Source organism: Borostomias antarcticus (genome assembly GCF_949987555.1).
Source record: "Borostomias antarcticus genome assembly, chromosome: 22".
Classification (NCBI taxonomy): Eukaryota; Metazoa; Chordata; class Actinopteri; order Stomiiformes; family Stomiidae; genus Borostomias; species Borostomias antarcticus.
The window spans coordinates 5,550,846-5,561,278 of NC_140255.1; the positions used below are offsets into that span (position 1 = coordinate 5,550,846).

Below are 10,433 nucleotides of genomic sequence, written 5' to 3' on the forward strand. Positions count from 1 at the left end.
TCATCTACTAACCCGAACCCTAGCAGTCTCATCCTCATCTACTAACCCGAACCCTAGCAGTCTCATCCTCATCTACTAACCCGAACCCTAGCAGTCTCCTCATCTACTAACCCGAACCCTAGCAGTCTCATCCTCATCTACTAACCCGAACCCTAGCAGTCTCATCCTCATCTACTAACCCGAACCCTAGCAGTCTCATCCTCATCTACTAACCCGAACCCTAGCAGTCTCATCCTCATCTACTAACCCGAACCCTAGCAGTCTCATCCTCATCTACTAACCCGAACCCTAGCAGTCTCATCCTCATCTACTAACCCGAACCCTAGCAGTCTCATCCTCATCTACTAACCCGAACCCTAGCAGTCTCATCCTCATCTACTAACCCGAACCGATCACGGGAGTGGGAGCAGGAAAGGCTACATGTAGTCCGCCTGGCCGCACTATAACACTGTGGGCGCGTTAGTGTCGTGTCTTCCAGATAAATTGCTAAATCTGCTTACACTTCATTTTAGTACTGAAATGTGTATCTGAGGTAGGGTTGGTAATATTATTAATAATAAAGTATTGCATTATTTTAATTAATCAATGGAAATAGCTAAGTCCTCATCTGAGAGTATCTACAGGGACAATTAATAAATACATTTAAATATGGTAGTTTGAAGAAGCACACCCTGTCATGATTAAGATTAAAGCATTACAGTTTATTATTATTATTATTATCATTACTACTACTGTCACACTAGACAGTTGTCCTTCCTTGTTTGTGGTTTGAGTTGGGACTATTAAATGCAGTTTCTGTATGTGCTATGAACTAATAATCAAGTGGATATCTATTTTTAACACTCAACCCGACAATAAAACAAAGGCATTATGTTGACATAAATATATTTTACTTATAATAATCATATCCAAGCACAACAATTAATCCTTCCTCTGGAATAGTGCAACTATATACTATAGTGAAACTCCGTTCTGAAGTGGAGCATTTCCTGCTCTCAGGACCACCAGAAGCTGACGGAGAAGCTGAGCTCCAGAGAGCGGACGTAGTGCCAGTACTGGACCGGGATGAACAGCACCTCCCTGGGCTGCAGGACACACTCCAGATACGACGTCTTCACAAACTCTGGAAAGCGGCCCTCGTCCGGATCCTCAACGTCTACCTGCAAAGAAAATACTGTTATTGAATGACTAATACTGCATTTCTTTCTTTCTTTCTTTCTTTCTTTCTTTCTTTCTTTCTTTCTTTCTTTCTTTCTTTCTTTTCCTTCCTTCCTTCCTTCCTTCCTTCCTTCCTTCCTTCCTTCCTTCCTTCCTTCCTTCCTTCCTTCCTTCCTTCCTTCCTTCCTTCCTCAGGGTTTGATACAACAACTATGCCCATTTGATGCGATGATACGACAACTAAACTAACTTGCTCTGCTTGGTTACAGGTCTATCCAATTGTGTCCGGATGCATTTCGGTCAGTGGCCATTGATCACGCCCCAGGGAAATTAATCAACTCAGCAGCTCCAGACCCTTCACATTTTTGCAAATTTGTTCTGGTGAAGCCAGGCTAACACATGAGAGCTAGTTGATAGAAGTGAAGCCAGGCTAACACATGAGAGCTAGTTGATAGAAGTGAAGCCAGGCTAACACATGAGAGCTAGTTGATAGAAGTGAAGCCAGGCTAACACATGAGGGCTAGTTGATAGAGATGAAGCCAGGCTAACACATGAGGGCTAGTTGATAGAGATGAAGCCAGGCTAACACATGAGGGCTAGTTGATAGAAGTGAAGCCAGGCTAACACATGAGAGCTAGTTGATAGAAGTGAAGCCAGGCTAACACATGAGAGCTAGTTGATAGAAGTGAAGCCAGGCTAACACATGAGAGCTATTTGATAGAGATGAAGCCAGGCTAACACATGAGGGCTAGTTGATAGAGATGAAGCCAGGCTAACACATGAGGGCTAGTTGATAGAGATGAAGCCAGGCTAACACATGAGGGATAGTTGATAGAGATGAAGCCAGGCTAACACATGAGGGCTAGTTGATAGAGATGAAGCCAGGCTAACACATGAGGGCTAGTTGATAGAGATGAAGGCAGGCTAACACATGAGGGCTAGTTGATAGGAGTGAGTGGTTCCATCTTGCCTGGCTGGTATTGTGGAGCAGCGGGGACTGGTGAGGGTAGAGCGCCTCGCTGTGCTCTGGGGAGTAGAGACGGATGTACTTCCTTCCAACCACCTTCATCCATCAAACAGAATAAGTCACAGAAACGCAAAAGTTTATACCTTTGAAAACAGACAACAGCACACACACATACTGGGCTTGTACTGAACCGGTAGCCAGTCACCTGGGCCAAGAAGTTCTGTTGAGGGTCTTGATGAAGGGGGGACACCGTGCCCCCTGGCCCAAACCATGCATTTATGGTGATGTCATCTTCATCTCCCTCACCAAGGCAACAGTAGTCAGGGATACGGATGTCTTTTTGTAGCTCTGGGACCTTGAAGAAAGTATGGAAATAAAGTATGGAAGGAAAATGTTTTTGTATCTAAAAAAAAACAATAATACTCCGTATATTATGTATGGAATACATTTGAAAGTTCAATATTTACTTCCTTGTGAGACCATCCTGATCTCGTGAGCTCACATTCTGTTTCTCTCGCATATCAGTCTGGATACTCTCCATAGAGATCTGTTTGTGCCAGATCGGAAAATTATCTAGCCAATCAACATTCCAAGAGGAAATACAAGCAGCTGCGCTGGGCGGGTTTAGGTGTGACGACAGTGAGGAGCGTCTGGAGTTAGCGTGTGACATACGGTGATAGATGGTTCATCAAATCACCTGCCAAGTGTTTTTGAAAGCGCTTGCCCTTTTCCAAACTGTCAACAATGGATAGTTCCCAGACGGTTATGTGAAGCAAACCATCTGGCGCGGCAGGTTCGTTTACTTCAATCTCAAATAATGACGATACATCTCTCTCAATTAGTCAGAATTACCAAACCAAAAAAAATATCACAAAAAAGAATGACCAGATGGCAAAGTGAGCACTTACCTGATCAAACAGCTGGTGCTGAGCAAGATATCCCCGTCCATTGGCATCATCCTGTGAGAACGGAAGAGAGCAAGATGGTAACAGTGAATACTGAAGATTGATTGATTGATTGGTTGATTGATTGGTTGGTTGATTGATTGATTGAACTTTATTGTCCCCGTAGGGAAACTTGTCTTGGGCACAGCACCAAGGTGTAGTGAATGAAGGCTTGTCACCCTAGATTTTCTTTCTTACAATTTACTTTCTCACAATTTATATACATTTGGATCAACTTACTTTTACAAGAATATGTCGATCAATAAATTCATTGACTGTGAGAAGTGTCTGTGACCATTCCTCATCGGTATATCTTGAGCCCACTTCAACAGGCACCGTCCGGCAACCAGCAGCTCTCCGCAGGTATTCTATACTTTGTAGAAAGGGAGAAAGTTTGTATTGCAGTGTACTCAGATATCCATCTGAAACCTACAATTTGTATTTAAACATGCATATATTGCCATATTTTTGCTATTGATATGTATACATTGCTATGCTTTTAATTGAGAGGGACCAGTCAATGATGACCTCTGTGACACCGTGTCTGTAGCCCACTGTTTGGCTCTGTCATCTTCTAAAGATCAGAGGTTTAGAAAAAAAAGCAGCTTGGAGCTCTGATGGCACCTTGTCACATAGAGGCGTGGCTACTGATGGACCCTCGTCACATAGAGGCGTGGCTACTGATGGACCCTCGTCACATAGAGGCGTGGCTACTGATGGACCCTCGTCACATAGAGGCGTGGCTACTGATGGACCCTCGTCAGATAGAGGCGTGGCTACTGATGGACCCTCGTCACATAGAGGGGTGGCTACTGATGGACCCTCGTCACATAGAGGCGTGGCTACTGATGGACCCTCGTCACATAGAGGCGTGGCTACTGATGGACCCTCGTCACATAGAGGCGTGGCTACTGATGGACCCTCGTCAGATAGAGGCGTGGCTACTGATGGACCCTCGTCACATAGAGGCGTGGCTACTGATGGACCCTCGTCACATAGAGGCGTGGCTACTGATGGACCCTCGTCACATAGAGGCGTGGCTGCTGATGGACCCTCGTCACATAGAGGCGTGGCTACTGATGGACCCTCGTCACATAGAGGCGTGGCTACTGATGGACCCTCGTCACATAGAGGCGTGGCTGCTGATGGACCCTCGTCACATAGAGGCGTGGCTACTGATGGACCCTCGTCACATAGAGGCGTGGCTACTGATGGACCCTCGTCACATAGAGGCGTGGCTACTGATGGACCCTCGTCACATAGAGGCGTGGCTGCTGATGGACCCTCGTCACATAGAGGCGTGGCTACTACTAGCTACTACTATGTAAACTCTTTGGGTGAGATTCACTCAGGCCTGCCTAAATGGGCTATGAAGAGGAGATATACACACTGGCAAAAAAAACTACCTCCAAGGGTTGTTGTTGAAGGCTGGCCAGTGGTCTGTAGTCCCCTCTAGGATGACAGGCCTTTGGAGGAGCAGGAAGTCTGTCCTGAAGCTCTCTAGAGATGGACAGTGTATCCTGGGAACGGCCATTGTCTGTTTCACCACAGGCACGGGGAGGCATGGGCACTCTGTCTTTATTTTCTGTAAAGAAAGCAGCACAGAGAAGCTTGTTTTCAGAATAAAGGCTAAAGCGTTGTATGCGTTGTGGATGTAGGAATCGACGGTCAGCACAGACCAAGCTTTTCCAAAAGTACTAAACCAAACTAACTTGGAACACATTGTAATTAGCCTTAAAGAAATAAAATCCACCTTGGCGATAATCTCTTCATTTGGCTCATCCTCCTGAGAATGCCTCTTCTGGACTTTTTGCAAGATTTTTACAATATTTTGTAAAATATTGTCCATGATGGTTGAACCCATGAGTAGACCCATGTCACAAGTCTTAATGGCCTCCTGTACCCTGGCCTGGGTGGGATCCTCCCGGCAGAGGCCAGCCACTTTAAAGAGACAGCCGTAGGAATACACACGCCTCCACTCTTTATCAACATCACGCCAGGTTCCAGTGTTGAGCCTCTCCCATGAAAGGTCCAGGATGATCTGAGCGTTTTCCCCACTGTGGGAGCCCTTAGTTCCACTGTACAGCTGCTGCCTGGACCGTCTCAGCACATCCACTACACTGGACTCCACCGTCTCGCTGAACTGCAGAGGAAACTCTGCTTCACTGGGAGGCAACGCGGCAGAGATGGCTGACCACAGATCAGACATCACATCACAGATGTTTGGCTTCAGGAACAGAGAGATTGAATGATACAGTAGAAATACTCACTGACATTACTACAATACAACCTCATCACGACTATTCTGTGGTTACTGCTACCATTGCTGCTAGGCTAGTCAATGTTGCTGGGTCGGACTCAACAAGTACAAAATGCCACTCGGGAGCAGAGTAAAGTTAGCTAGTTCCTTCCCAGTTCCCAGGAGAAATTGGCCAAGCGATTTAATCCTGTTTGTGTCTACCGTCGAGAATAATAACGCATGGCTCGCACATGGAACCATTCAACAAAGTTAGCGAGCTAACGTTATACAGACTCTCGGAGATGTTGATGCCGCCAGCAGTGCTGTGATCTTATATGGCTGTGATGTTGTGAACCTAGCATATCCGGTAGCGTTCTTGCCAGGAATTTCAAAATAAAAGTCACGCAAAACAAATGTAAGAAAGAAAGAAGAAAAGAAAGAAAGATTCCTGCGTTCCGAATCGCATACTTCTACTTCTTACTACCAGTACCTACTACAGCTGCCCTTAGAAAGTACGTACTTTGCAAGCATTTTTTAGCTCTAGTAGATGGCGGTAATGCAACTTTTAGGATGCCAACCGCCGGAAAACCCAACAGAACAAGAAGAAGAAGAAGATTCCCTTGGCATCTCGGTGCTGATCTACGAGCAGATTCTACTGGCGGCTCCAGCGGTAGCCTGCGTTGTGTAAAATATAAATACAGATTTCAGATCTGACATTTGTATGCGCTTTTTGCCCTCGCATTTCACTAGGGCAAAGTTTTTTCATTACTTCCGCATCGAGCTCTGGCTACATTAGCCGGTCCGAAATCATGGCGATGGGTATATTATCATATCAAACGTTAGGATTTCGGTTGTTTAATCGTGTTGTCCTTCAGAGAAGCGTCAGGAAAAACACAATATGCAGATGTACACACAGCACGTTATCAAGAGGTACTGGCTCGGTAGCGTTACACACACACCTCTCATCGTGGGAAGTGCTCGCTCGGGTAGGTCAACGTCTTACAAAAGTCACTGTCATTGTTATTGGCCAAAATGAGTGGAAAGGTTTTGCTGAACGTGTCGTTATTTTTATTCAGTTATTCAGATGTGCATGGCATCACTTGTGTCCCTTGTCTAAAATCCCGTTCCTGAACAGGGGAAACGCGGCTTGGGTTCCTGCAGGATGCCACTATCACCTGTCCACAACCCACGGTCACACTCATCACTGCCTCCGCCGCCCTCTTCTGGCGATAAATCGAGAAAGACAGGGGTATGTGGGCCAGGGCTGTAGTGGTGACTAAACAAGTGGATATATTGTAGCAGAAATGTCACCATTTGTACATTAGTGGTGTTTAAAGAAGTGCCGTGGATCCATGGATAAAGAACTCCGTACACCTCCACTGTAGCCTATGGATGGAAAAGAACGCAGGACAATCCACTGCCTCTGTCCGTTTCTGAAGTGTGTTATGACAGAATTAAGTTCAACATCATTGTGCCCAACATGGCCTGTGAAATCATGATGTTCTCTAACTCGCCAATCATCTTCCCTCATCTCTGCTCTCCACAGCCAGTGACATGGAAGTCATTAGCAATAACATTTACCCTGGGCGGCTCTCTCCTGGCTGGCATGAAATACTTAAAAAAGGAGAAAGAAGAATGTACGTGTTGTGTCATCCAGTCCGACTACGTCCAATCAATTAAATAAAAAAGCATTGAGATGACGCTTCATTTTAAATGTGAACTTTTTTTAACGGATAGCATGCATTTTTGAATTTTCTTTGTCGTCGTGTCTTGTCTTCGCCATCGTGTTGTGCAGCGATTGAGAAGGAACGGACCAAGTCGCTGGGGAAAGCGTTACTGGGAGGACCGTTCTCCCTGGTGGACCATAACAACAAGCCCACCCAGAGCCAGGACTTCCTGGGCCAGTGGGTCCTCCTCTACTTCGGCTTCACACACTGCCCCGACATCTGCCCCGACGAGATCGAGAAGATGATCGAGGTGGTGGACGACATGGGTAAGCCTGGTTATAGTATGGACATTCAATTGATTACATTAAAATAAACTGACTGAAAATTCCTGCAACAACGCGTGAATAGTTTAGTTTACATGTCTTTATTTGCATAAATGAAGTGAAACTACACTGCATTAGATGATGTATGTAATATCATTATATTACATCACAGTCATTTAGCTGACGCTTTTATCCAAAGTGACCTACAATCATTATATTTAATGTAGGTGGTCAGTGTACTACTACTCGCCAGAACTCATAAGTGCATCTCCTTTCTAAACAAGCGACTAAGAGTATAATCTAGTGCTAAAGCCAAAGTGCAAGAGTAGAAAAATATAAATACAGTAGTTTGTGTGGTTAAGTTCAGGATGGGTCAGTCAGATGATCTAATTGTACTTGCTCTACCCTAACTCTACCCTAACTCTACCCTAACTCTTCCATGGGTTTCTGCAGACAAGATCCCGTCCCTCCCCAACCTGACCCCCCTGCTGATCACCATCGACCCAGAGAGGGACACGGCGGAGGCCATGGCCGTCTACGTCAAAGGTACATGAGGCATCTCAGAGCAAAACAGACCTGGGTCAAAATATTATGATATGATTTCAATTACTTCTCTGTGATTGATTGTTCTTGTCTGGCACAAATGGAACCAATGGGACGCTCCCAAAAATGCAAACCCCGCCCACCTCAAATATTATTTTTTGCCCCAGGTCCAAAACAAAATACAAAAACCTATTTGAATCTCTTCTTTCTCTTCTGCACTCTACAGACAATTAACACACATCAGTACTGCATTCTCTCCTTGATAAGGTCCACCATTCAGTCTTCTCTAAGTCCGTTTACCCAGGCTCCTCTTCGTCTTGCAGTACTCACTGGTCTAGAAACCCAGGCTGGGGGAGATGTCTGTGGAGGACGTTGTCCACCCAGGATCAGACTCGCCCATGTCCAGTTCTTCCATGTACTGTAGGTTGTCCTAGAGCAAAGGAGTCAAGAGGCAAGAGTAGGCATCTTAAGCCTATTGAGATGCACCCTGACGTTCTCTTTCTCTTTGTTCTCTGTCCTCCAGAGTTCTCTCCTAAGCTGATTGGGCTGACAGGAACCAAGGCCCAGGTGGACCAGGTATCCCGGGCCTATAGGGTCTACTACAGCCAGGGTCCCAAGGACGAGGACAACGACTACATCGTCAGTTCTGTATACACAACACTGATGTACATGGCATCATAAGCTGACATAGTTCTTAACCCTTTATAATACACACACTAAACGGTTGTATTCCATACTGTAACATACACATGACATTCTCTTATCAATGTTCTCCTCAGCTCCGATTATTAATAACATACGCAATATACCATAGCGCACACACTCACAACATAGCTGTAATAAGGTATAATGACATAATAACTGCCAGACGGATTAGGTCGTCTTTTTTTGACCTCTGTATCGTCTGGTTTTCCAGGTGGATCACACCATCATCATGTACCTGGTGGGCCCAGACGGAGAGTTTGTGGAGTATTTTGGTCAGAACAAGAAGAGGTCTGAGATCACCAACTCCATCGCTGCGCACATGAGGAAATACAGGACAGGGTAGGGAGAGACCGACCAAGGCTGATGATGACCATGATATTAATGTGAGGAAGATGAACTAGAACTAGGCAGTGCAGTGCAGTCCCCCCCCCCCCCCCCCCACAGACCTCTGGGACTTCCCAAAACACACATTCACAGGACTCACAGTATATTAGAAACAAATCAAAGTTAGATTTCAAACTATGTTGGTGGTTTCGTTGTTTTATTTATTGATGAACGTGTTTCATAATAAACCTGCACTTGTTGCAACTCTTTGTTGTGGTATTGACTGATATGTTTGCAGATATCCAGGTAGATTCTAAATCTTTACTGCGAGTCTGTTACATTACAGTAATGGTGATCTCACAATCACATCAACTGTGTTTTATTTATCTTTATTTAGACCGGGAGTGATTCTGGGTCCATGGTGTCCTTTACAGTATTACAAAGAAAAAAAGAAAATACAGACTACACATCAGTACAATATGCATATCAATATCATGTGTTTTACATGCATGTCACATAATAAATGTGGGCCCTAAGGTCAAAGGGTATTACTGCTGGTAGTCCTCTCTGTCTTGTCATGATATGATTGACCTTTCACACAGCTGCTGGGGCTCAGGAGAGAGAGCGGGTCATCCAGTGATGATAGGGTCGTATGAGTATTTAACCTTCCCATTAAATATGGAACCTAATTATGATTTGTGAGGTTCTCTGACGGACTTATTTGTTATGTAACACAAGTGCATATCCGGTTTTGGCACCGAACACGCTAGAAAACGTTATCTTTTTTCAAAATAAGAGCATCGGCTGAAATGTGTGGGAACAGAACGTGTTATGGGTGGTGTACTATAGTAGGCCCAGGGGTTAAAGAACAGAACGTGTTATGGGTGGTGTACTATAGTAGGCCCAGGGGTTAAAGAACAGAAGGTGTTATGGGTGGTGTACTATAGTAGGCCCAGGGGTTAAAGAACAGAAGGTGTTATGGGTGGTGTACTATAGTAGGCCCAGGGGTTAAAGAACAGAACGTGTTATGGGTGGTGTACTATAGTAGGCCCAGGGGTTAAAGAACAGACGTGTTATTGGTGGTGTACTATAGTAGGCCCAGGGGTTAAAGAACAGAAGGTGTTATGGGTGGTGTACTATAGTAGGCCCAGGGGTTAAAGAACAGACGTGTTATGGGTGGTGTACTATAGTAGGCCCAGGGGTTAAAGTGGGGTTTGTTAAGTGGGGGGTCTCTGTGTTAGAGGTGGGTAAAGGTGCGGGAGTGATGGTGGGGCTCAATACCGCCTCACAAATCAAACCTTAAATGATCTTGAAATTAAAATTTCCATGATACAATTTTAAATTTCAATCCATTTATTTTTTTCATTGAGTTTCTGTAATACAGCAGGCCAATACCGTACACACTGACAGTCTCTATTATATATATATCTTGGTTATCTCGTATATCTCTTACATATCTTAGTTATTTATATACAATCTTAGTTCAAAAGATCCCAGATGGGCTGGTATGTTGAAGCCTGTGTGGGGGGACATGCCAAGTGACTAGCAGATGTTCTAGTAAGC

At 44.9% G+C, this 10,433-nt stretch overlaps 2 protein-coding genes across 2 annotated transcripts; one reads left to right on the forward strand and one right to left on the reverse strand.

Annotated features, from left to right (window-relative positions):
• Positions 1 to 825: 825 nt before the first annotated feature.
• Positions 826 to 5,542, reverse strand: kdm8 (lysine (K)-specific demethylase 8). The gene is made up of 7 exons (XM_084455894.1): positions 4,823 to 5,542; positions 4,476 to 4,654; positions 3,310 to 3,442; positions 3,034 to 3,084; positions 2,331 to 2,480; positions 2,129 to 2,221; positions 826 to 1,160 (listed from the first exon to the last, which is right to left on the reverse strand). Exons 1-7 carry the CDS (start codon positions 5,276 to 5,278, stop codon positions 996 to 998), a joined length of 1,227 nt encoding a protein of 408 aa, XP_084312020.1. The 5' UTR covers positions 5,279 to 5,542; the 3' UTR covers positions 826 to 995.
• A 575-nt stretch (positions 5,543 to 6,117) lies between these two features.
• sco1 (synthesis of cytochrome C oxidase 1) lies at positions 6,118 to 8,975 on the forward strand (the record flags this gene model as incomplete). The annotated part of the gene is made up of 7 exons (XM_084456685.1): positions 6,118 to 6,294; positions 6,444 to 6,557; positions 6,855 to 6,945; positions 7,104 to 7,301; positions 7,752 to 7,844; positions 8,365 to 8,480; positions 8,758 to 8,975. The coding sequence occupies 7 exons, from the start codon at positions 6,118 to 6,120 to the stop codon at positions 8,887 to 8,889; spliced, it is 921 nt and encodes a 306-aa protein (XP_084312811.1). The 3' UTR covers positions 8,890 to 8,975.
• Between the last annotated feature and the right edge of the window lie 1,458 nt (positions 8,976 to 10,433).

Bases quoted from the DNA above. Each gene is read 5' to 3' on its own strand.
- kdm8 (XM_084455894.1), bottom strand. From the start codon at position 5,278: ATGTCTGATCTGTGGTCAGCCATCTCTGCCGCGTTGCCTCCCAGTGAA. The intron at 4,655-4,822 runs GTGGATTTTATT...CTTTCTTTACAG, and splicing joins ATGAAGAGATTATCGCCAAG to AAAATAAAGACAGAGTGCCC. The intron at 2,481-3,033 runs GTAAGTGCTCAC...ACTTTCTTCAAG, and splicing joins AGCACCAGCTGTTTGATCAG to GTCCCAGAGCTACAAAAAGA.